This window comes from Dryobates pubescens, chromosome 5, assembly GCF_014839835.1.
Source record: "Dryobates pubescens isolate bDryPub1 chromosome 5, bDryPub1.pri, whole genome shotgun sequence".
Taxonomy (NCBI): domain Eukaryota; kingdom Metazoa; phylum Chordata; class Aves; order Piciformes; family Picidae; genus Dryobates; species Dryobates pubescens.
Genome location: NC_071616.1, coordinates 17,884,718 through 17,911,622, shown reverse-complemented (window position 1 = coordinate 17,911,622; position 26,905 = coordinate 17,884,718). Strand labels below are relative to the sequence as shown.

The window sequence follows — 26,905 nt, the reverse complement described above, 5'->3', positions numbered from 1 at the left end:
TCCAAGGCCTTTGCATAATGTCATAACAAAGCTGCATCAACCAGCCAGAACTGGTCTCAGCATCTCCCTTGGTGAGCTCCATTGTGCAGCAGCCCCTGTCTATTCCTCCCCCCTGCTGCTGCCCAAGGAAGACCTTCCCAGCTCCCAGTCCCATGCCTTTCCCAAAAATCTGGAATTTCCAGATACGTTATGAAGCTGCTGCAACATCTTTTTGCAAGATGAGCACACAAACTCAAATCTGAGGCAGATCAAGGAATCACCCAACACGGATGCCTCTTGCCAAATACCTAGTGCTATCGTCCAAGTCTTTTAACTGAGTCCAGCGTCCTTTTGGTGATTACCCAAGGCTTTGTTAGACATGCAAATGAGACACTCATCTAGGATCTTCTCCGATGAGGACTCTCTGATGCGATGCCTGCCTTACCGTGACAATGAGAGGGCTTTTTTCTGCTCATACTGGAGACTTGCTGAGTGTGCACAGGAGAGCAAGGGCTCAGAAACCAAGGTTTTGAGGATCTGACAGCATTCCCTACTGACAGCACACTAGTTCGTCTGTTCAGCGAAACCACTGTGAACAGTAGTGAGGAGTAGGCAGGCAGCCAAAGGAGATTGCTGCCTCCTGTGCTCATCTTCACCTCTCTCTCATCCTGCAACCTCACTTGTCCTTCTAGACAAAGCTGTAGGCTTCAGGCTGAGGACGTCTGCCTCTTTATACAATATTAGTCTGGCCTCCTAAAAGGGGCTTTGGACACTGGTACAGTGCAGAGCAGGAAAGAGCAAGCCACCATTTCAGAATCAGGACCTAACACAGCCAGCAGTATGGGAAAACCAGATTTTCCCAGCATTCACACTAAGAACTGGATTTCTAGCTAACTGCTGAAAAACATTGACAATTTGTAACATGTTCCCTGATGGATTAGTGCAATCAAGTTATGGGCATGGTACTGTTTAGTAGCATTTATTAGATGCTGCAATTGCAGATAGTTTAAACAATATCAATGAACAAACCAGGCAGTAATTAGGTAATAACCTGGACCCATTATATATTCACTCTCTCCCATTCATTCCCCTACACCAATATTTTGTGATTCTTAAACATATTGTTATGAAAATATTAGGCAGCTGAGTGGAAAAGAATGGGAAAAGCAATAAGGAAGGAACAAAAGCTCAGAATAACTCATGGGCTCAAAGGCTGAAGCTGCCAGATTCATCCTGGAAGTGAGTTTTCCAGAACAGCTTCTTGGGTTAGGGCCTTCACAAGGACAAAGAGCCCTGCCAGCGGCCGAGGAGATGCAGCCCAAGATCATGAGAGTTTGAAATCCCAGTTGCTCTACATGAGTAGCAAAAGCCACACACCCAGCATTACACAGAGAAGCTCATTTCAGTCCCCAAAGAAACACAGCCTGGCCAGCACAGTGCTATATCCACCCTAATAAGCCTTGCCCAATGTACCTATATTGGTGTATTGCTAAGCCATTCTGCTCATTTCCAGGAGGATCCCATGGGGTTAAGGAATTAGCCTCGGGCATGAGAAAGTTGAGTTTCATTCCTTAATCTGCCACAGAAACCCCAAGTGCCACTGGGCATATCACTTAGTGCCTGCACTTGGGTCTCCTAACTGTAAAGTAGGGATAGGAACCCTCTGAGGGTGTTGGCAAGAAGATAAAAGATATTACCATGCGGGAGGTGCTGTGATGCTGTGATAAGAGGGACCATGCAAGGAACTTAGATAAACAGTTTCAAAACTCTCAGCTTTTTGGTGCTTTCTCTTCTACATTTGACATACTCTGTGATTTTGCAGCCTGCTTCAGTCTTGTTTGCTCACAGCTTCCTAAGCACTAGAGGTTTCCAGCCCAAATAACAGGTCGTCCCCCAAACTGCAGAAGGTTGTGATGTTTACAATGACAGTTTGCATCCTACCTTTTAAAGGGAGTAAGCAGAAATCACCATAAAGCTTTGAGGCCAGTGGACATAAGGCTTAAGCCTCTTGTGCTCACCTTGAGCATGAGAACATCTATGTCATTTCCCAATGGCATCTCACTGACCACAGCATTCACCCTTGGAGCACACCACCAAGTGAAGCCTTTTCCAGAAATGGTGCATCTCTAGTGAGTGCAAGCTCTGTTTTGCCCATCAGCACTCCAGCAGACCTTTCTGGAGCAGGAGGGAGAATATAGACAAGTCATTCTCCAAAAGCCCTAGAAAATTGTACCAAATCCTGCAAATACTTCCTAGGCTCAGTGGTTTAAACTTTCATAGACACTGGAGAACTACAACGTGACATGAAGTCACTGCAGGAAGAGGTAAACAACCCATGAAAAGAACATTGCATTTCAAAAGATAGGTTACTTCTAAGGCCACTGCATTCTAAACAGAATTATCTGATGCCAGCACTGTTTATTTGGTGTCCGAGGTCTCACATGCAGGGCAGCCACAGCTTATCTGAGAAGAGTTGTCACCTATTTAGAGAGAAGCTCCAAGCTAACAAAACCTTGCACTATGGAGATACCAACCACATGTGAGATTGGAGCTAATGGTGCTCATCTTCCAGTAGGGAAAGCGGTTCCCAGCACCACTACCTCCTTCCTCAGGATTAGCACCAATCAAACAACACAAGGAACAAATAGTGAGCCAGGCAGGAGTCCCAGCATCAGTATTCCAGTTATCAAATGTGCATATGTGTGTGTGTGTATGCAGCTAAACACTTAATACATTCAGCAACTTCAAAGCATCACATTACCTGGCTGAATTAGCCTCTACTTCCAGCTCTTCTAAAAGATGCTTAAGAGAATAAGAAGCTTTCAGTCATCTTCAGCAACACAGTTGTCATGCACACTGGGGCACACTGCACAGAAATCCAGCAAGAAAATGTGAATTTTAATATTTTTTTTTAGTTTCTGAAATGGCTTTGCTGATGGATCAGTGTCATTCTGCAGGTTCATATTGCATCAAATATCCTTCTAGCCCTTTGAGAACCTGTGAATTACAGTTAAATAAGCCCTAGTAGCTTGGTCCTTGACGTTAACTATGGAATTGTGTTGACATATGAAGAGTCAACTCATGTTGTGTTGCTCAGCATTTACCCTGTGCCAGCCAAGACCGTGCTTGGATAATTCTCTCTAAGTAGTTACAAAAACAGCAGAACTCAGGAGAAAAGACTCCTGCAAAATCTGGCACTATTCCAGTTCACGAGCTAAATGCTTCCATCTGATATTCAAAACAGGCAGGTGGAAAATTATCCAGAGACACATCATCAAGTTCTGCTTGAACAAATGGAAGAGGGACTAAAATACCACTTTGGACAGTAAGTCAATTCAAATCTAAGTATTTTCCCATCGATCCTCTAGTTTTTGTGGAAGATGCATAGACTGTTTTGCTGAGGAAGAGACCTGTGTGTCTGAGGCTTTGGAGGGCGTTGTTCAATTATCTTTTCCTCCTCACTTAGTAGGATTCAGAGGGAGTCCAGCTTGTTTCATCACATCAGTCTATCATTTTATTCCAGCAGCCCTAGCTATGCAAATAAAATCACCCAGTAGCTTTGTGAGGTCTGCTCACAACAGTGTTATAACTAATTACCCACAAAAGCCACGGCAATGCTAAGCAGAGCATGCTCAGAACTGCATCTCACCTGACATCCAAAACACTAACACACATTACAAAGGTCAGCTCCTCTCATGACAAGGTGGCTTTTGCTCTCATGTAACAGGAGACACATCAGATGTAGTTCTTAGATGGGATGGTCTCCACACTTAATGCACTACCACCCTCTCACAGGTCGCAAAGAGTCAGCAATCATGTCAGTGCTCCTGATGTTGCAATGTCCATTAGAAAGATGTATTAGGCTTTCTCATAAACAAACAGGCTTTGGTGCAAGCAGCTGTATTTCAATTACTTAAGTCCTGATGCCAAACTTGGTCTGTTTCAGGAGCAAGATAATACAGCACTCACTTAGTATATTATCCTTGCTTTTCAGTAGCCACAGATAAGAATCATTATGTCACTGTGAAAAAATGCACTCAATTATCCTACGTTGTTATTACTTAATCTGCTCTTCAAAAAAAGCTTTAGACTGAAAAGATATTAGATAAAGTTTAGGTATTGCAGATAAAGGCATTGCTTCACTGAATATATGCTGCAAAAGCACGAGCTGTTGTTGCACACGTTTAAATGAAGCAGGCTCTTCTCAGTGTGTTCCCATATTGGCAGAATTGCAGCTACCATGGGCTGCTTGCACAAGAAGGTGCTTGGAGCACTAAAAGCAAAATGCCAGAGTAGGCTGGGGAAGGAGCCTGCTTCATGTAGTAGGAGAGAAGCTTTGCAAAGACGTCAGTAATGCTTGGCATGACTCTCCTCCCCAACACATGGAGACTGGTTCTGTCTAGGCACCATGCACATGACCGAGCTGCCTATGGCACTGCTGAAGGTGGTGGTCCAGCCTTGAAGTTTTCTCAGGTGGAAAAGGAGCTGTATTCAGAAGTGCATGGCTGACAGACTCCTGTTCTCTGCATAGTCACCAATGAGAGGTAGCAGGACTCTTACTTTGGATACCCATGTTTGGATTACAGCTGCAACCCTGGGTCAGTGCTGTGCACTTTAATGGTCCCAGAAAATGGGTCTGGCACTTTGAATTGACGACAAATGGATTGAAACCAGATGTTGTGAAAAATGCCTCTTCCAAGTTCAATGGCACATGAATGGTCTTTTGCATGCCCCCGGATAATCTGACTTCTGTGCCCCAGTCTGCTGCAATAAACTAATTGGGAAGAGAATATTTTGTCTCTGCATTGCAAACTCCTCAGGGAAAGGAGCTTTTTAATTGCATACACAGCCCATGACCTGATAGGCTTTAAATCTCACTGGCTGAAGTGCAAAAGTTATAGGGGCACCTCAGCTGAACACCCTGAGCTCATGTTACTGTCTGGATTAGCAAAACTTCAGACTATTAAATCGTCTGTACTCTTCAGGCATTGCTGGGAGTTTCGTTTCCCCACTGAGCTAAGCTCTTTTTTTGGCATAGTCAAAAGAAGACAAACAACACACCGTAAGTACAAAAGCACAGAAGTAAAAGCATCATCAAGCTGTTGTTTGGCCAAACCAGCAGATGAACTATGGCAATATTGGCTTTGTGGGAGAGCAGAGATGGCCAGAGCCTGCATGCTCAGGCCTCAGCACTTTGCAGACCTCATCATAATAGATATATTTACACTGGCTCCACCTAATTAACACATCCTGCCAGACTTAGCCTTGCACTCTTAAGCCTGCACATGCAGAGCAAGACCCCAATTTGGTTGGCTTGTACTCCCCAAGGCAGATAAAAATTGCCTCAAAACCCAGCTTTATTCATGGAGTGCCATTAGACAGTCCCTGTGAGGATGATTGATTGATCCTGTTTACCTTTGGCACCGCAAGACGTGGAACAGCAGGTTGGGAGAAGCACAGCTTTGTAGTTCTTATTGTAATGGTCTTCAAGACAGAGCTATTTGTTTAAAAGTGTGATAAGACTTTTCAGCCCACTGGTTCCCTGGGCAAGGCTCTGAAAGTCTGTCACAGCACAGCAAAGTCAGAGAACACACAAAAGCACATCTCTTAAATATGCTCTGCAGAGTATTATCAAGAAAACCTGTCCTTTAATTTCCCTGTCAGAATTGCTAAAAGCCCAATGAATCCTACAGCATTCAACTCCCAGCTTTTCCAGAAACTGGGGGAAGAAGCCTGCAGCTAAGGTACAGAACAGAAAAGGTTGAGAGCAGACTCTCCTGGTGACTAATGCAGCCAAGATAAACATCTAGATGCTCGCTAAAACATACAGTATCACACACAGATTAAAGGCTCCTTCCGAGATTTTGCAAGCAGCCAGCAACTCCTACCCAGCCATCTGCCCAGAAAGGGCCTCCAACTTGTCAACCAATCCATTTCCCTCCAGTGCCACAGGCTGGGTGATACTGATCTCTGCTGTGTTTTATTATGAGAGCTTTGATGTACGAGTCTCCGCAGCAGCGGCAGCCCCCCTTTAGGGAACAAGCCCGGATCTAGCCAGGCTCTTCACCAGTTGTCCAGGTATTAGGTTCTTTTCCCAGCTTCAGTGCAACCCTATCACTAACCTTTTCCTGTGACCTTTTGCAAGGAGCCTTCTGCTCGTGGCCATCTGCATCTTCTCCCTTTTCTTTTAGAACATTCACCTGAGCATTTGCAGCAAGCAATTGCACACGCACTGGTTTGCATCAGTCACAAAAGCTGTAAGCCTCCAATTAAGCACCTCATGCCTTTTAATGACACAACGCTCAACAAGGAAGAAAATTAGAGGGAACATCCTCAGAAGTGGTTTGCAGCAGGACAGAGCAGTCTTTATTACTGTTTATATTAGGGTAGCACCTAGGAAACTCTGCTAGAGGCTGTAAAAACAAATAGAGAACTTGGGGAATTAATTTCATATGGAGAATTTATAGTCTATAGGACAAGACAGAGTAGGTGGATGAGGTGTAGTGTAATGAGGAGAACACAATGATTTTGTAAGGATCAGAATAACCTGCCAGCATCCTTCACTCATCACTGCCAAGTTCCTGTATCCTCCCTCTTTGACACCACTTCAAGAGTGCGAATGCTGGCAGAGAGCTCAATAGCAAAGACAAGTGCTTCTTTGACTCCCAGAAGAACCATGTTGCAAAGTGCAGTGGAACACATTGTCTGTGTCTCCAAAAGATAGCTGAAGATATTGCACCTGCTCAGAAGGTTTCAGGCAAAACAACTTTTCAGAGGAATTCACCAATTCAGCAAAATCTCAACAAGGTGAGTCAATTTTGCCCAGGTTCCCATGAAACTCACGCAGGTCTCCAAACATCAGAAACCTGCCGAGTTTCCTGCCTGGTCACCCATCTGGTTCCTCCACCGTTCAGGTTTCCAGGGCCCTGAGGCTGCCTGCTGCCAAATAGGCTGCCTTACAGAATCACAGAATGGTAGGGGTCAGACAGGACCTCTGGAGAAAATCTCATCCAACTCTGCTGCTAAAGCAGTGTCGCCCAGAGCAGGTTGTGCAGAATCACATCCAGGTGGGTTTTGAAAGTCTCCAGAGAAGGAGACAACTTCTCTGGGCAGTCTTTTCCAGTGCTCTGTCACCTCAAAGTAAAGACGTTCCAGTCCTTGTTCCAGTTTGTGCCTGTTGCCTCATTGTCCTGTTGCTGGGCACTGCTGAAAAGAATCTGGCCCCATCTTCATGACAGTCACCATTTAGCTATTGATAAGATTCCCCCACTGCGAGAGGGGATTCCACTGTGCCCACACTTCTCAGTTTGGGGGTTCCAGATACAGGAGCATCCACAGATGGAGAGGTCATAAAACCCAGTGGAGAAGGTCAGGATTCCAGAGATTGTCTCTTGAGACAACCCAGAGTGCAAGCTAGAGCACTGTTCCTTTTTTCAGAGTTTCTATCTGGTTGTGTTTTGTTCCACTTCAGAGGGAGTTCAGCCTAATTTCATCAAAACCAAACTTCTTCCCAAACAAGAATCATCTTTCTTTAACCATTCCTAGCAGACACCCTCCCAGAGTGGGTGTAGCCAACAGATATTTTCTATGATTTTTTAGAAATTATGGAGGACAGATTTTTTGAAAGGTTGGGGTGAGGCAATACCAAAACAAAAGGGACTGAAGGATAAAGTATGCGAGAGGTTTCTTGTTCCTCACTGCTCATGGACCAAGAGACAGCACAGACACCTTTGCTTACCCTGTTCAGTGATCAGTAGGCTCCACTAGGAGCCCAATTGTATCTACATTGCTATGAGAAACATGTTTCCAGAGGTCTGTGTTGTTCCCAAAGACTTACCTGCAGTGTGTGGAGTAAATGTCAGTGCTCATCCTTGGGATGCAGCCAGGTGTTCTGTGAAAGCTGAGAGCCGCAGAGTACGTCGTGGGGATGTTCCCCTGAGAAACATCTATGGGAGACACTGACACCAGCTGTAGGGTTATGTGGGGCTTGAACAACAAATAAAACTAGGGTGTTTGTTCACAAAATTGTCCTTTTCATCAGTGCATCATAAGCGGTTTCTGAAAGCAGCCCTGACCACCAAGAAAACAATCAATCTACAGAAGCAATCAACAGGAACAAGAGTGGATCCAGCAGGCAGAGGAATCAGTTTCTAGCAAAAGAGCCAGCTACATTTTGCCCAGCTTCACAGCTCCCATTTGTCCCTTGTGCTACTCCTCCTAATTGTAGATCAGTAAATTATTTTGGGGGTTTAAGATTAGTATCAATGAGGATCCTTTTGTCAGGACAAAGGGCCTTTTGTTTCCTTCCTTCATGCTAAAGCATTAACACTCTGCTCTACAGTAGTGATGGTGATTTATTATTTTCACTTCTTTTGCTGTGCTTCCTGTCCATACCATGGTGCTTCTCTGGAGAGCTTAATAAAGGAGGAAAGCACAACAGAAAAAACCCATCTCTCTTCTCACCCTTTTTTTTTTGTTTTGTTTTAAATATTAAATTCATTGCTTATTTCATATCTTTGCAATGGATCTACAAAGTTTCCTTAGACCAAAGACCTGTGCTGTGAAGCCATGAGAAACACTCCCACAGATGGATGACTTCAGATGACACAGAGGACAATTTAGTGGCAAAGAGGAAGAAGGACAAGAAGGTTGAGATCGCCCACATTACTGGGTGCAAGAGCCCAAGCAACCTATCCTGCGTGACAATGGGCATCTGCTACAGGCCCACATTCTGAATCAAAAGTCAGTGGCTCAGCACTAAAAGCCTCTCTCAGGGCTAAGACCATCCTTCCTGGACAGCAAGCCTTACACAGGAAAAAGAAAGCAGCAGGGACCACAACAGAGATCACTATCTCCATGGCAGGAAAGAGGAGGGGAAAGAAAGCCAGCTTGTCATTTAACAGTAATAATAAACATTTCTGAGTATGCTTCCTCTTCTCACTGCAGGAGCATCTTCACCCTAAGCATTGGTAGGCTTCAGGTGGGATGAATCAGATCCAAACCTCTCAGTTCTGATGCCCCTGTCAGAAAAAATATCTTAGGGTAGCTGGGGATTGTGCAGATACAAGGCTGTTTCAGGGTGTGCTGCACAGTGTTGAAGAGTGCAGGGGGTTGCCCAATACAAGCCCCTCAGAAGACACCTGGAAAACATGGATATGTTACAGATGAGAAGGGGATCATTTCTAAGCAACAAAATCAAGGAAAATGGTATCACAAAGTGTTTGACAGGAGAAACAACCCAGAAATTCAGTTTCATTCAGCACTTTCACTTTAATCCCAAGCCACAAGTTACTTCATCAAGAAGAAAATCAAAGCAGGAAAGGAAACACCAGGGTGTACACGCTGTGTGCTGTGGCCTGGAGGCATGAAGATGGGCTTAAGCAATAGCAGAGAGAGGGATATCCAGGAGAACAGCCAACACTGCTCTTGACCTCACTGGCCATTGGTGAGATGGCTGCTCGCATGACACAGTCAGGCACTGCTCCTGGGGTGGATGCTATGACCTTTGCAAGCTGCTCCAACAGGATTTACAGACTGCTCTCTTATCAAACCTGATGGATTTCCTCTCCCACTCCTTTCCCAGCCCTTGCCCTACTCCAGGAGATACAGAGCATGATGCAGCTTTAAGGTTTGACCTTCTGTCTAGAAAAAAAAGGCCATCACCATGATTTCACTTTTCAAGACTCTGGAGTTTTTTAGCAAACTCCTACTCTTTCCTGAGTTCACCTTCCCGAGTGGAGAGAAAAGCAACTTCAGGAAATTGTGTCAGTCAAGACTCCAGGAAAGAACACTGTAATGTGATATCGGTCTAACCTGCAGAAACGCTGGGAACATCTCCTTTTACAGAGGGCCCTTCCAAAATGAAACCAACCCACTGTAAATAATGTGTCTGGGAAGAGAAGACAAACTCTTAACCCTTCCCTTGCCTCTACTGCTTGCTCAGTCAAACTGCGTGTTTCCTCGAAGAGAGGCAAAGTCATGCTTGCTACACTTCCTAGCTCTGTTCTGCAGCTCTGGGCAGCCCCCAGTTCCCACTGTTTTTCTAATTCCACTGCCTGCAAGGGGGATTCAGGATTAGCCGGGCACATGAAGGAGTGGTGCCACAGGCCCTACAGGTCTGGTGTCTGCGTCAGTCCTCCCTGCCTGCATCATTCCCCCAGCTGCACTTGGGTACCCAAGGGAAATGAATGGATGTAGAAAGAGTCATTCTGTCTTTTCCTGATTGCCATTCTCAGGTTTTACACAAAGTCCTGCTATTGATACACAGCACAAGCACATTCACTCTTACCTGTTTCTGGTCAATGTCCTCAAATACAACAACAATAAATGTATCTCCTCCTTCAAAAGCACTTCTTTCTATCACTGCTTGAAGCACAGCCAGAAGATACTGCTTCTCCCAAGTTCAGATTAACAGGGTCTGGCTCTAAAGAGAGCAGGGAGTCCTTCCAACATAAACCAAGAAAAGTCACCGGGCCAGCTTGTACAAACAGACAGAGGATGCTTGCAAAGACAGGCTCAGAGACCTTGATCCACCAGCATTCCTGAGCGTGTGCTTAATTTACCCCAACCATGAAACACCCAAAGCATGCACTGAAATGCTTTGCTGAGTAAGAATGGGCTTAATCACATGCTTAAACACCTACTGCATGAGTACTTCAGAGATTAAGATTGATTAGGTCCTTCTCTTCCCTTGCACCTCATGCTTCACCTCCTCACGAAAAACTCAGTTCTGAACACACAAGGCTCACAGGTTGCAAGCTTTGCAGCTCCCTGCCCTTGACCACAAAAAAATTGAACATTTTTGGGGGAAGAAAACACTTCATTTGTTTATAAAACCATTACATCATGAGGTCAGAGTCCAAGTCATATTGTTTTTCCTTCATTATTGTCATGAAAATCTTAGTTTTAAATTCCAAGTCCTTTAAAAAGAACAAAAGCCAGATTTTTCAGCGCTTGGCTCAGTGAAATCAAGTTATTAATGTTAATACACTTTATTGATCTTAAAGGAATACAGCATGGAAACAAAGGCCATTAAGTGAGAGAGAGGCTCTGTTTACATTAACAAGTCATTCAGCACAAAGGGAGCAGATCCAGACTGAGGTCCCCACACATACAATATATGCAGTTCAAGTGTTTACTTCAGCTTAGATTCAGTCTAATCCCCAATGTCATTTGGACCACACCTGTATACAATTTTTGACTGGAAGCTATTCTAGGGAGCCATCACTGGTTCAGATCCCTGTGCTCCTGCCCAGGTAGATGCACATTTGCTGTGCCCTTGGAGTAGACCATCTGGGTTAGCGTTGCAAGGATGTCTAGACAGCGTGCACCAAAACATCACAGAATGTTGGCTCTCTGCTGTCCAAATCAACAGGCAGTAAGTAAAGACCACCAAAGGAAATCATTTCCAGACTGCTCCATTGCCCAGGGAAGGGAAAAAAAAAAAAAGGGAAGGGGAAAAAAAAACAAACAAAAACACTCTCCAAGGACAGCAAAGTGCTAAGGCAGGGTGCAGTAGACGTACTCTGTCATTAGGATGGTTTCTTTTTGGAGATCATCAATTCTTCCTACAGTTTAGAAGCAACAGTATGGTGTAAAATTGTTGCCCAGCAGTGACTCCCACACTAGACTATATATGAACTTTGTCCATAACACTGTTGGCATTACAGGGGTGCAACGTTCACCATAACAGGGGACTTCAGCACAGGCTGCCCATGTGAAAAGGTGAATGAAATTACTCTGTGAGATGACAAGAGTGACCAGAAACATGTCCATAATTTGGATAAATGCATGCCACCATCAGCCAAATGTGCAAAGTGAAGTTCTTTGCAAACCAATGCAAAACTTGTCTTCAGCAGCAGTTCTGAGGACAAAAGACTACCCAAGAGTGAAGAAATTCAATCACATAGGTAACTACCATCAGCTACACCAAGATCATAGGAATACAGGAAACAATCTGCTGGGTCAGCAAGTTGGTGCATCTCCTCCAACTAACAGTGCTTCAGCAGTTGCAGGAAAAGACAATTACCATGGGGAGCACACAAGCCTGCCCACCATTTGCAGTCCATTCACCTCACACTCATCCTAGCATCCACAGTCACTGAGTGGGATGGCAGAACACACATCCTTCCTTACCTTCTCTAACTCCTTTGAACTTGCTATTACATCTGACTCACTATTTCATGTGGCAGCAAATTCCCTGCTGTGTAAAAAATCACTTTCTGTTATCCCTTTCAAATGGATCTCCCACTTATTTCCATGTGTCTCCTCATTCCACCATTGTGGGAGCAATTGTTTCTCACCACAGTGCTCCATCTACAGTGTTTAGTTAAAGAAACACCAAGCCATGCAAGGAGCCTCATGCAATTCCTTGGAGATACAGGGAGATTCAGGAGAAAAGCAAGTTTGAAAAACAGACCTGAGGTTTATGAATTGTCTCCACTGGCCTATGGTTTCTGTATCCTCTCTGCACTGTGCAGAGGACATTGCAAAGAGTTGGGGATGGTTCAGGTCTCTGTACCAGCATCTGTTGTATGTATCACTGTTGGCTACTCCAAGGTACAACATACTAGATGCTGAAGTTTGCTATTCATGGATTCATAGAACGGTTTGGGTTGGAAGAGACCTTTAAACATCATCTAGTACAACCCCCCTGTAGCAGGGACATCAGCTGCATCAGGTTGCTCAAAGCCCAGTCCAATCACAACATGAATGTTACCAGGAGTGGGGTATCTACCATCTCTCTGGGCAACCTGTGACTGTGTTTCACCACCTTAATTGGAGAAAATTTCTTCCTTGTATCTAGTCTGAATCTCCCCTCTTTTAGTTTAAGACCATCACTCATTGTTCTACCAACTACAATGTCTGTCTCATCTTGCTTATAAGCCCCCTTTCATTACCGGAAGGCCACAATAAGTCCTCCCCAGAGCCTTCTTTGCTCCAGGCTGAACAACCCCAACTCTCTCAGCCTTTCTTCATTGAAGAGGTGTATAAAAGTGTCTTCAACTGCTTCTGCTCCCTCAAAATATTTTTTATCTTGTTGTCTCCTGTGAGAAAAGTCATATACTGAGAGAGCCGTGCCTAGTGGTGCGTCACCTGCTGAATGATGATCACACATAATATAAGCCTTTGCTGCCCTTTGTGGAAGAAAGAGATGGAGGTCCCTCAGGGCTGGCTTTGCTGGCTGCCACCTGAGGAGTACTTGACCTTTCTCTGAGACAACAAACAGGTTGGGATTAGCAAAGGCACAGGACTCTGCCATGGAGAATCTGTTATCAGTCCTTACCCAGGATAACCTCAAGCCAGAAGAAAACTAAACAACTTGTGAAGGATAGACAGATTCCCTCTGAAGCTCCAGGAGTGGAACATGTACAAAGGACTGGGACCTACAGGCTCTCCAAAACCAGAGCTTATGCTATGGAAAGGCAGAAAACTGACCCCAGTAAAGCTCTTGCAGAACTTGGCCACACAGTTAAAGCACCTCAGCAACTGACACTGCTGACAGCAGCCTTGACCACTTAGAGTACTAGAAGAAACCAGGCAGAGTCTCTCAGAGGACTTTGTTTAGGCCAGTGCCACTTACTGAGCTAGGCATTAGACTGAAACACCTCCTCTTCAGCCTCTTCAGGAAATACAGCTGAATCAGCAACAGACCACTCCGTTTATGGGACTCTCCAATGCCACCTTCCTTCAGATTCAGCTGTCCAAATCCTTGCACCACATGGAATTTCTCATGACAAGCATGATATCCACAACATGGACCCCGCTCAGTTGGGATGTCTAGGCACAATGCCAGGTCCTCTCTCTGACCCTGCACACGCCAGACACAACTTGCTTCATGATGCAGACCCACAGCTGGTGGCTGGAGTTCAGGAACAGAAGAGCCTTCTGTAAGGCAGACAGCCCAACAACAGTCTCATCTCTTTCAGATGACAGCACCTCACTGTTTGCAATGCCAATTCCTGTACTGGGAGAGATGGTACTTTAGAGGTGTGCAGAAACACTATCATCAGGTACTGGAAGGCTGCTATAAGGTCTCCCTGGAGCCTTCTCTTCTCCAGGCTGAACAGCCCCAACTCTCATAGTCTGTCCCCATAGCAGAGGTGCTCCAGCTCTCTTGTCACCTTTGTGGCCCTCAAGCCTCCTCTAGACCCGCTCCAGCTATATCACACAAATCACAAGGAATGTGGCCAAAGGGGTCTGCTCTTCCCTTTATGTTAAGCACGTTTCTGTACTTCCCTGAACTGTGTTATGCATGGAGCACAGGGGCAGCTAATCCCAAACCTCCCCATCAGAACCTGACCCACCTTGAAATAGGGCCCAGGTGCATTGAAGAGAAATGTTTCTGCTTTAGACTTCCAAAGACTACCATAAACACTGAGGATAATTAAGATGTGCCAGACTCCAGGCTCTGGAGCTGGAAAGCCAGGTAGCTTAAAGAACTGCCAGATACTGAATTGGTCTCCAAGATGAGCAGATGTTTTTCAACCTAACATAGCAAAAATGTACTAGCTTAGAAAATGTGTTTCCTCAACCAGAGAAAAGAATGTGTGGTGTGTATTGGGACCACCATAAGTACTTTTCCAGCACCTTTTTTCTCTTTTTTTTTGGGGGGGGGAGGGGGGAGGGAGGGAAGGAAATGGTTAGAGAGGGAGTTGGAGAGGGATGCAGACAGAAAAAAACTAAGCCTGTTTAAAAGATTCTGCATGCTCACCAAAATCATGTAAGAAAAGGAAATTCCAAATTGAAAAGCCTCAGATGCAGTTAAGGCACAGATAGGAACATCCCCTGTCCCTGTCTGGTATTAAAGTACTCAGCAAAAGCACTGCAGAAAACAGTGGCTGCAGCTGATGCAGCCTTATTTAGGTGGCTAGTTTCCTTTTCTTTTTTTTTTTTTTTTTTAACTCAGTTATCTAAAATGAAACTCTTCAGCAGCTTGCCTCTGAAAATTGGTCTCCCTCACCTGCTATGAGACAACCTGCTGTAGCACCGCAATTCAAACCTCACCGTCCCTAAGCCACTGGTCAGCTTGTCCTCTCACCAGAACCTCCTTTACAGCTAGAGAGCCAGAGTGCACATCTGAACATCCTCTCTGCTACCCCACTACACCTTTGAGGAGATTTACAGGGATTTGCAAGTGTTTTTCTCACTCAAAGAGAGATTATATGGCATGATTAAGAGATACTCTAGGAAAGGAACTACTTGCTCTGACAACCTGCTTGACATTCCCTTTGTTTGATATAACATCCATCAATTATTAATGGGGATGCATTAAGCTGCTGCTCAGCCTTAGTAATCCCATGTTTAACAACAAACATTACTTCGCTCCTCTCTCTGAGGTGGCTGCTGTTGTCCACCAATTTCTGGATGAATTATTCTACATCAACATACAGAATTTTTATACATATATATATACACACAAGCTGCTCTTCCAAGTGTAAAGCAATGGGAGAGTTATGACCAGGTAAGTTATGACTAGGTCACAGCTTTTCCTGTATCATAGGAGATAGCAGTGCAAAGATTTTCTGGGTCACTGAATGCAGAACCTTGTACTGCAAGTTACAGAAAAGAAGGGGGGGGAATCATGTGAGAGACACGTTGTACAGGTATGGATTTACTACACTGTAGATTAAAAGATAAAATCTGCTATTTAGACAAAGTGTTACCACTGCCTCAGAAGCTGCTCCCAGAGACACTTAATTCTGGGTGGATCTCTCCTTCCAACATTTGCAATGTAAGAAAACATGATGAAAAAAGTGCTCTGCCTTTCAGGTGGGGGACAGCAGGAAGGATACTAAGGAACCACAAAGGAAAGTGTCAGCTTAACAGATCTTGCTATGGAACAGACTGGCTGCACACATATCCCTGGAATTCATGCCAATCACTGCATCTATGCCAGCTGTATGTCCACCACTTCATGGAAACCAAAGCAGATGAAACTGCAGAAACCAAGCCCAGCCTCTGGACCTGCTCCATCATACACGCTTGCCATAAGCCTCCAGCCTTCCCACCAGGCAGCTTCAAAGCTCTTGCTGCAAAGGCAAGCAGCGCTGTCTCTGGTTAGCTCATTTCTCCTTTGCTGGCAGACTCACTTCCAGTTCTACTGGAAGAAAGAAACTGAGACAGAGTCTGGTGGGTGACACAACTGTCCCGTTTCTATAACCTTGCAAAGGCTGTGATACAGTCTGCTACCATACCTAAAAAGAACAACAAGGACAGCAAGTCCATGCTCCCTCTGCCCAGCCCAGCGCCCAGAACACACGCCTGTTGGGGAATTCATTTACCGGACGTTTCAGAGGGACATCTGTTGCACTGCACAGATCTATTTGGTTACAGGAACCTGCCACCTCCAACTGTGTTGTACCAACCGAAGTCTGCAAGCACCCTCACAGCAAGGAGGATTAACATTACATTTCCATCTGCTCTGCAACATGAGCCACCCACAATCAACAACCTGAAGATGCCTCCGAGCTCCCAAATCCCACCTTTCCCTTAAAAATGCAAGTTATGGGAAGAAGAAGAGGAGCCATGACAATCCAGTTCCTTCCTTAAAATCACATTTTAAACTTGCTCTCTTTCCTGCATGGCTAAATGCATCTAAGTGGTGACAATGCCAATATAAAACCATTGACTGGGTCTGCACCAACATAATGAACTTTAAAAGAAGTATTAAAACAGACTGTTTATTACAACATATGATGTGTTATATTAATTTACACAATGATATATATATATATAAAAACAGCCATTGATGATGTACAGTAAATTGGACATCAACATGAATATTAAAACTACTGATACTCATGCACCTGACATGCATATGGGTGGGTTGTTGTTTCTTTTTTCCTTTTTCAGAAGCAGTTTTACACAATATACTGAAGTTACTAAGCCTTGATCAGCTGCTCCAACAGTTTGCTGTGAACACCAGCACCATCCACAGCAGAACTCTCAGGAGATCAGAGTGCACTCCAGAGAAGGTGACTTAACCCTGGAGTCAGATTGAACGGGAGCCCTTTCCTGGTGGGGGAAGGCTGGAGGAGGACAGGGGTGAGTTTCAAGAAGAGAATCAACAAGAAAAGGTAAAAAAAAAAACAAAACAACAAAACAGACCAGACTACCAGGAAGAAGTTGTTCAAGATGCGCTAACAGGAGTAGCGGACGAGGACAAGCAAAAGCATAAAGACCACCCACACTCCCTCCCCTTTATTCCCTAAAAACTTATGACCTTAAGCTGTCAATATCCTGTGTAAGACCCAGAACTGTAAAAACTAGGCAAGGAAGATCCATTCCCAGGAATATTAGCCTTTTTTTCAAAGCATTCTGACACCATGCACTGGAGGCTGTTCACCACTGAAATGGCAGTGTTATGGTTCTTTGTCAAACGAGTACAACGTTCTTTTATTTCCACATAAAAGGCACTAGTATCCACCCAAGTTCTGAAGACAAGTGACATAATTTACCTTAAGTTTTAAATATTTGTATATATATATATATATATAAAAAAAAAAAAATCTGTGGAAATATGTACACAAAAGCACCTTGCTTCCAAAAGCAGAAGCAGATACATTCCGCCAAGTCACCTCAACTAGACAGTTGTCATGAGCTTCAAGGAACCTGACCGAAAGCGGAGGATTTTCTTCTTGAGGTTATGGGAGGCTTTGATTTTGACAAAGGCCTTCGCTGCATTTTCATGCAGCTCTGGTGCCGTAACTGTTTGGATGGGGAGTGTCTGGACAAACTGAGACCAAATAAGGCCTCCGCTCTCATCAGAGTCACTGGTGGTCGTGCTCTCCCCTACAAACTCCACCTCACTCAGGCTCGACTCGCTGTCTCCAAAGCAGTTTGTCGTGTAGTTGCTCTGTTCATCCTCACTTGTGTCCACCACAGTGGAGTGGAACAAGGACTCGCACTCTGCTGAGTACTCGGAGTCGCTGGCCACGTAGGCATACGGGCTGACGTAAGGCAGGGGAACTTGTGAGTAGACCCCTACACCTTCCCGACGGTTCCTCCTTGCCCGCCGCAGGGCCTCCTCGTAGGAAATCTCTGCCGATGACTTCCACCGGCGGTAATCGGCTCGCTTGTGTTTAGGCTTGGCCACCACAACCTCCCGGCCATGCCCGTGGGATCGGATGGTGGACTTGTGCAGTCCAGCCTGCCGACTCTGGAGGCCGGCCTCAGGCTGCAAACCACTGCCTCTCTTACCCCGCGAGGAGGGTTTTTTCAGTTTCTTATTTGTATCCAACTCATCTGGAAAGCGGCACTTCTTGCCAACGGGCTTGGCTTTCTCCCGTAAGGTCTGCGAACTGTTCTCCAACCCATTGGCAAGGTGGGGCCTGTGCTTCAGCATGGAGCTTTTCAAAATCTTGACATTTCGGGTGCCTTTGTGAAGCTTCACGCTTTGCTGCTGAGCTGGTATGTACTGGGCATTCACCAGCAACCCATCATCCAGGCTCTGGGAAGAAGAGCCCTCACTTTTCAAATCCAGTGTGGGCCTCTCTTCAACAGCAGGTGATGAGGAGCGAGCTGCCTGCGAACTGCTCTTCAGCAGGACTTTTTTGGGAGCGTGACTGACCCTGTTTTCTGGCTGCAACAGCACAGGCTTCCCTGGGCTGTCTTTGGGAGACGTGGCAAAGATCTGCCCGTTCTCCTTGGGAACATCTCCTGCTGTGGCCACTGCATTGCGGTTGAGCTCTGGAGGTGCCGGTTTGACGCTCCGGGGCAGGTGCTTGCTCTGAAGTTCGCTGGTTGCACCAGGTGGGAAAGCCACTGGCAAAGATGCCTTCCTACTATCCAGCTGCTCACCAGCTGGCTCCCTTGGCCTCTGCTTTAACGGGGAGGGTGTTGTGTGGTCCACAGCAGCTGTCCCACCAGAAGGCAGGCACACTTGCTTGGAGCTTTTCAGGTTCACAATGTTACCATGAGCTACCACCCCTGCAGGCTGCCTGACACACATACTTCCATGCCTCAAGATCCCTTTGGTGGGATCGGCATTGAGACTTGTCCTCGGTTTGTTAGTCCTTACCGCATGAGTCTTTTTCTGAACCAGGCTTAAGATGTATCCATCTATCCTCTTGCTAGTGGAAGGGCATGGTGCCTGCCAGGAGCTTTGTGGGAGAAAGGTGGTGGTGGATTTTCCTGAGTCCGTTTCAGATCCAGCACAAACATCACTAATATCACAACCAAGCCTTTCTTCTTCTCGCTGGGGGTTTTCAGTCACGGGGAGAAGAAACATGGGACTCTGCACAGCGACCGCGTGGAGTGGGCTGGGGTACCGGTAGACGTCATTCCCATTTTTAGACACCAGATCACACTGGTACTTTGGGTGTACATCTGCAACGACATCGAGGGAATTTGAGTGCGGTGTGGACAAAGAGCGACAGACAGAGCCTGTGGTCTGGTCCTCATGCTGGCCTTCCTTATTATAGTCCATCCAGCCTATGAGATCTGAAAGGCATTTTAGAAGAGTTTAGAGAGCCTGCCAGGGACAGTTGTGCTAGGTTATACATGTGCCAGCAAGGACTCTGGTCCCATCTACATGTGCAATGCAATGCTTATACTACAGCAGCACTGTTCAAACAGCAGAAACCTTGAAACCAGGGAAGCCATTCAAGCGATACGAACGCAGCAACTATTCTTCTGTGGCTGTCTTTGTAACTGCATCTATGTAGGATTTGCCCCAATATGTCTACATGGTCGAAAAGGTAGAAGTCACAGCCCTAGTGAGAACATTCACATTGGTTTCAAAATTGCATCTAGGTTGCTAGGAGCTTCCTATTTCACATCCAAGCCACTCAGAAGTTTGTAAAGGCCTCTTATGTTTGTATGTTACACAGTGACCTGTAAAACTCTTGCAGGCCTCAGCATGACAGTGTATAAAATTTGTATTTTAATTTGTTAAATCCGAAGAGAAACATAAACAATAAAGCCCAGAGACCAATGAATTTCTTCAGCTTATTGACAAATTTAACTTCCAGACTTTTTTCAAGCATATCTTGAGTCAGAAAAGATCCAGGATTAATTTTGTTTCTGTTATTATTATAACTACTACTACTATTATCATCATCATGATGATTTTATTATTATGAAAATGGTAATAAGAATAATAGATACTCCTTCTGAGCGATAAAGGGTTCAAGAATGGGAAATAGGCTCATCTTTCCACACAAGTACAAGGAATGCAGGTCAATCCAGCTGACATCCTAGCCTTGGCTCTGCAAAGAGTTCTATAAGAGAAATCCAGTGCCTTTCAAGATGCATGAGTCAGGTTTAATCACTAGGGCTAAGCGACCTTAGGAGCAAGTCTTCAATCCAAGCACCTAAGACTATTCTTTCCTCAAGCTTATGTTGCCCTTGACTTCTTGAGTAGGGGCACAATCTAAATGATCCTTCCAGATCACTGTCAGTCTCTTTTCCACCCTTGGGCTAGAAACTTCAGCCAGGGTACTCAAATTTGAATGCTCAGTGCTCATCACTTATCTAAGGCTTATTTCAAAAGAGGTCTCTCTGATGGAATTAGCTGATAGAGATGATGTTCCTGTGTGGGCAGGAGAGGAAGAATAGGGAAGTTAGAAGCAGGAACTTCCTCCAGATCACCTCACAGATTTCCCGCATTTCCTAAATTCTATGTCAGAGTCAGGAAATGTTGCCCAAAAACATGCCAGGTAGTGAAATTCCATCTCTGAAAGTAAGACAGTATGAGTAAAGTTTTAGGGTTTTGTGATGTATACAACAAAAACCAGCAATGCAACCTGCTGGAAACCCTTGGGTATGTTTTTCTGGTTATGTATGGATTATGAAGGTCACAGATACCTTATGAGAGTGAGCATTAAAATTACTTCAAGCTGCTCAAAGGGTAACTTAGTTCACTCCTCGGGATCTCAGAATGAATATAATCCAGGTTGTATTAGACAATTTGGAGTTAGAAGAACCCAAATTATTTTGTCCTTGATTCACACAGAAAAAAATCACTAAAAATTAACCTTTAATTGTAAATACTATGGTTAGAAGCATCCTCCATAACCCAGAATGAACCAAGGCTTTTGACTGAGTAAGTCTGCATTCAGTTGATGCTTAATCACAAAAGTCCTGCTGAAGTGTCCTTTCTGTACAACAGAGGAAGCCTTCCTATTTCACTATCCCACTCATTAAGGCTTGCATCTTCAAAGGAATCATCTCTCTGCCGAAGAGACAAAATACCTTCTCCCTCTTCATGATGATACAAATGCAGGACACACCTCAGCATGGTCACTGCCGCAGACAGACTGACACATCCCCTGACCTCCTAAAACCTGTAGCTATCTCCTTACTATGTGATTTTAATGAGGCCACGGCTATTGAAGTATATTTCATGAGTATTATTTGGTAAAAATGATTTTGTGTAAGAAACTAGCCAGCTAATGTGTTTCTGTGTATAGGTACCACTGCCCTCTACTGGGAAGAGCAGCTGTTATATTTTCCTCCTAATGTTCTTGGGCTTAAACTGACATATTCACGTGTAAGGCTGGAGTAGGAGAGGGCAAATGGTCCTGCCTCGTGACCCATGTACATGATAGGCACTGGAATCTTTTCAGAGCACAATACATCAAATGAAAGGAAGACGGGTTAATCCAACCCAGATACTCCTGAGGTAGTATTTCCAAAGCCAAAGCCACCTCCTGGAGTATGATGTATTTGACCTGCTTTTACTATACCTGCAGATTTAGGGCGTCCATCTGAGATATTCAGTGTTGCCTCCAAAGGGCTGCAAAAGCAAGTGCTAGAATGGCAACTGGATAAACACTCACTGAAGACAGAGTTAGATGAATTGGAGAGCGATCCAGAAGCTCCATCACTCAGCTCATAAAACCCTATAAAAATAAGAGTTTGGATTTGTGTTAGTTATGTCTACATAAAGTTACCATTTGCGTCCCCAGAAAGGCAGTCAAGCTCATGTTTATGTTGGCTTACCCTGCTGCAATTAGTTAAGCGAATTCATTCAGTCACCCAAAAAACCTGCACAGTTTAGCAATACCCTTATTGCTATGAAGGATTCTATTTCAAAGTAAAACACTTAAAAGTAAAAAAATTAAAAAGCAGAACTCTGCCTTACATATGAAATCTTGGAAAAAAATTTTCACCTTTATAGGGACTTTCAGATTTTAGCAAGAAGGATCCAGGCTGTGCTTGACACCTTATTCATTTAGTAGTGTAAGACTCTTCCAAGACAAACTCCCCAGCTATTCATTACTGGACTACAATTTTTGTCACTGTGCTAAGCCCAATGTTATCCATTATTTTCATCAAAGTTCTGGAGATAAACAGTGTATGACATGAAAGAAGGAAAACAGTAAATAATGTGCAGACATAGAAAAATTTATTTCTTGGTAAACTGGGTACACTTAAGAGAAGTATGACATACCATAATCAAGATTTAAATTTAGGAAAAAAAGGAATGCAGGCCCTGTCTACAGAATGGGGACACATCCTGGAAAACAACAATCCTGAAAAAGGACTTAGTCAGCATGGAAAAGCAGCTCAATCAAGCTTAATGATATGGAAGAAAAAAAACAGCTTAAAAAAAAAAGAAGCTAATGAGATTGTTGGATGTACAAAGAGACTAATGAATAGCAGCAGGGAAGTGACTTCAGCAGTCTATACAGCACTGGTAGGAAAGACACCGGAATGGTATGCCTGGTCCTCGACTCCAGCACAGTTAAAACAAAGCTAGAAAATTGGAAAGGGGCCATAAAGCTATTGAAGAGCTTGGAAAAATGCCTTAAAACAAATGACTTAATGAACTTGACCTGTTTAGCTCATCAAAAAGAGTCAGGAATTATACTGTATAGCACCTCCCAGAAGAGAAAAAGCTGGGTACTAGAAAAGACCCTAGTCTCTAGAAGAAAGGCATGTAAAATTCAGGGATGGAATGACATAAAACCAGATTAAAAATTAGCAATGATTTTAACAATGGCAAATTGGCAGATTCTCCACCTTTCAGTGCTTTCAGAATAAGACTAGATGCCTCCAGGAAAGGCTCCCCATAGTTAGACACCACTTTCTGGCTTCAACACAGTTAGAATGCAATGAGATTCAATATAGAAGGGATCAAATTATTTGATTCGATGTTCCCTTCTGGCTGTAAGCTCAGTTTTGACATCTGTCTTCTGCTGGTGGTGCTTGCTTTCACCATTTTTCCTGCAGCCTCCTTCCCACTATGCAGGAAAATTAGAAGATTTTGAACTAATTTGTGGGTGACCTTGGAAATGAAAATGCCCCAAACACTAAAAATCTAATTAAGCTTGAAATGTTCTTCTGAATATGTTGTTTACAAGCAGAAACCTATCTAGCAGTAGGTGAACTTTGCTAGTAGGCATTTAACTATCAGTGTGAACATGCTATAGACATTTGCTGCTGTAGTACTGAAAAGTATAGCCAGTTTAATTCCAGCTACCAAGGGAGGCTCCATTTTGCTGAATATGGGCCTTACCTGAACTTGGACGGCTGTCTGTCTCAAGGTGTTCATCTGTCGTTTTCTCCACGTCCAGGCGGAGATCACTTATTTGCTTATCTAGCTCTTGCAACTGATTTAGTAGGCCGGCATCCCTCCTTCTCAAGCAGTTCTGGAAAACAAGATGACAAATATCGTGAGGCAGACATGAAGGGAGTCCAAAAACAACCAACCTTCTCCATCTGGGCATCGAGAAAAGGAAATTCTATGTTGATAAGTTTTTATAAGAAGAACAAAAAAGGTGGGGGAAAAAGAACCAAGAAAACCAGAACAAAGCCCTGAAATTCTAGATGCATGCTCTGGATAAATACTTAACTGAAGAATTATGCAGACACTACTTCATCTCAGCCTCTTCCAGGCAGTTCTACATAAAAAGCAAGCTCCAGAGTTTGGGAAGACCAACACACTACATTGGCAAAGTGTTTCTTTGCAGGACCACAGCTGTTACAACAAAGCTGGACTGTATGATATGGTCAAGCCAGATCCGTGCTTGTGAAACAGGCTGCTTTGGTGAAAGGACAGCTTTGCCAGCATAACAGGGGATGTGCAACACCTCAATGATGTTAGTCAAAGATCACATCTGTTCACACAATGGAACGAAACAGCCCGGCTAGCAAGTGTCCATAGTGTGGGAACCACCTTGTCCTGCTGCACATTCTGAGCTTATAGTCTACTATATAGACAGCAAGATTCCAAGGGCTGGGCTCGAAGCTCTTTTATTAGTTTTGCAGTGCAGCAGGAAGGAAGAGTAATTCTTCCTCTTCTCCCATTATAATTGTATAAAATTGCTGTGGGATGGATTTTAAGGCTATTTATGAAGGTAACTTGATGGCATAAAATCAGCAATAAGAAATGATTTTGCAAGGCACTCATTAACCCACGGTCAATGCAATCAGTTTCCCTGTGTGTATTACAACGCTGCTTATCCATCATCTGATCAGCTTCATACCCTTTAATTGTTCTGGCTTTGGGGAAAGCAGGAGAGGCAGGAGGAAGGTTCATCTCTTTTTTTAAGTGCATCATTTTATCGGTGCTCAGCAGTGCTCCAATATGCTCACTGCAAAGAGTTTTGATGCTCATAACTGGATGAGTTCTAAACCCATTAAATCTAGGGCAACCTTTCCCTTGGGGTGGGCCAGTCCTCAGGCAAAGGGAAAGCAAATGCTAAGAGTATTAGCGTGGCTTTTGAAGATGTGCTGGCATGTAACACCATCCCTGGAGAACCAAAGGGGCAGTCTCAGGTCTTCTCCCACAATTGTGACAGGAGCCAGGAGGTGGCTGGAGGCCAGGCTGGCAGAGGTGATGGGTTCAGGCGGTGACTCCCTGCGCCACCTACTGCCACCGGTGTCCCCCCCGCCCCCAGCCAGCACCGCATCTGGTTCCAATCTGCAATGTCAAGTGCACAAATTAAAATGCTACCACAAATCTCGGCTTTTGGGGGTGTTGGTCCTTCCCCCCCCCAGCCCCCGGTCCTTCCACAGTCAGCCCTTTCTCAGCAGCAAACCAAATTATTTTAAAGAAGGAAATAATCCCAAATTAACTACATTAAAAGGCTAACAGAGCCAAAAAAAAAAAAAAAAAAAGGGAAGGGGGGGCTGGAAGGGAAAGGAGGAAAAAGGCGGGGGGGAGGGGGGGGGAGTAGGCTTGCAGAAGAAGAATAAATCAGGCAAATAAATCACGCAATCCAACTTCTCCGCGGGTGAAAGCAAATGCTGAGCCGTGCACAAAGACCGCCCGGCACAGCTGTACGCGATTTTCATTGAAAAATGATCTTCACGCTGCCTCACGCCGTCCTCCATCTCTTCCCACACCAGCTACAAAGAGCGTCCCTCAACAAAAGCATCCCTTCTTTTAAAGGGGTCCGATCCTGCCCGTGCTGGAGCGTTCGTTACCTCCTCCCGGGCTGCAGCCCAGGAGCTCGCTCCCAACTTCCATTCAAGGCAACGGCTGTGCCTCTCCTTGCCTTGAATGGAAGTTGGACCAGCCGGCCTGGCCGTGCGAACCCCAGTGCACCTACCACCAGAACGTAGGTAAAATGCGACCGCCACCCATTTGTCACCTCTTCGTCGAAACCCACTTACGGCCGTGTCCCCCTCCCTGCATCCCGCCGCCTCATCTGCACGCCCAGCTTGGACGTTGTGCCGGTGTGACAGCGGCGTGGGCATGGACCGCTCGGGGGTACTGCGACGGTCCCTTCGCAGGGAGCCAGCCGCAAGTCACATCACCCCGGAGGAACGCGACAGGCGAGCATCCCCCGGCAACACACGCCCGTATCACCCCGCCGACACACTCCCGCATCTCCGGCGGCTCCCGCTTACCAGCTGCCTCCGCAGAAGGAGAATGTTCTCCTCTAGGAACTTCTCCTCCAGGCTGCGCGGCGGCGGCCCCTCGCCCGGCGGCTCCCCGCGGCCAGCCTGCGCCCCAGGCCCGATGCCCGCCGGCCGCTGCAGCAGGAGACTCTTCACCAGCAGCTCCTGCCGCTGCCTCAGGTACTCCAGCTCGCCCAGCCCAGCGAGCGTGGCCTCCAGCCGCTCGCGAGTGCGCTGCCGCTCTGCCTCCGCTTCGCCCTTCTCCCTCCAGCGCGCATCAGGCTCCCGCGGTCCCCCCGCCGGCCCTGGCCCCGGCCCCGTCGCCGTGGCCGTGGCAGCGGCGGCTGCAGCGGGGCTCGCCTTCATCGCCGGGGAGGGGGCAGCCGCCGCTGACAAGCCCTGCCCGCGGGGGGCCAAGAGGCGCCGAGCCCCGCGCTGCCGCCGCCACCGCCGGTCGCGAATGGGCCGCGGGACTCCCGGTTCCCTCCCCGGCTGCCACCGCCCCGTGACCGCCCCCCGCCCGCCTCCCCTCCCTCCTTTCTTCCCACCCCTCCGTCCTTCCCTCCCTCCACCCCCGCGATCGCTTTTCTCCTGCACCTCCTCTTCCCGCCCCGCACCTCGTCGTCTCCCATAGTCCCGGGGTCTGGCGGGGTGTTGGAAGGTGGGGTGGGAGGGTGTGCTACCTACTGACCTCTCCAAAAACTTCGGCAGTGACCCCAGAGACCTGCACGGCGTGGCTGTGGGCCATCTGGTACCGCATTGCTCGAACAGCTCAAACAGAAGCATAAATGGTGCCTCTGGGGAGAAAAAAATCCTGGTATGAAGGGGTGAGGGGATAAGAAGAAGGTAGGCAAAGGTGGAAAGCAGAGGAGAACATGGCAGTGCTTGCACCAGGATGCTGACGGCAGCGTAGGCACAAGGATCAAAGCACTAGCGAGGTGTTGCTTCAAAGCCCCTTTGAGCCACCCAGCCAAAAAGCCATAATGAAGTGAACTTGGGAACAGTGTATAGACTAATTGCAGTAAGGGATCTGCAATTAGGCTTTCAATGGGCATGTGGTGGAAAGGGGAGGGGGAGAATGCAGATGTTGAAGAAAAAAAGAAAAATGTTAGAGCAAAAACTGAGTTGCAGA

General features: G+C 45.8%; 1 protein-coding gene across 5 annotated transcripts; it reads right to left on the bottom strand.

Moving 5' to 3' along the window:
* Positions 1-16,216: 16,216 nt before the first annotated feature.
* On the bottom strand, positions 16,217-26,534 carry DACT1 (dishevelled binding antagonist of beta catenin 1). Of its 5 annotated transcripts, none has more exons than XM_054161709.1 (4): positions 26,465-26,534; positions 23,444-23,576; positions 21,669-21,824; positions 16,217-19,422 (listed from the first exon to the last, which is right to left on the bottom strand). In XM_054161709.1, the coding sequence occupies exons 1-4, from the start codon at positions 26,531-26,533 to the stop codon at positions 17,564-17,566; spliced, it is 2,217 nt and encodes a 738-aa protein (XP_054017684.1). In that variant the 5' UTR covers position 26,534; the 3' UTR covers positions 16,217-17,563. The 5 variants fall into 5 exon arrangements, with proteins under 5 accessions (XP_054017684.1, XP_054017686.1, XP_054017685.1 ...); XM_054161711.1 differs by having other exon boundaries at positions 16,217-19,308; XM_054161710.1 differs by having other exon boundaries at positions 21,762-21,824.
* Positions 26,535-26,905: the final 371 nt, after the last annotated feature.

Bases quoted from the DNA above. Each gene is read 5' to 3' on its own strand.
- DACT1 (XM_054161708.1), bottom strand. From the start codon at position 26,139: ATGAAGGCGAGCCCCGCTGCAGCCGCCGCTGCCACGGCCACGGCGACG. The intron at 23,577-25,782 runs GTAAGCGGGAGC...CTTGTTTTCCAG, and splicing joins TCCTTCTGCGGAGGCAGCTG to AACTGCTTGAGAAGGAGGGA. The intron at 21,825-23,443 runs GTAAGGCCCATA...TTATTTTTATAG, and splicing joins AGACAGCCGTCCAAGTTCAG to GGTTTTATGAGCTGAGTGAT.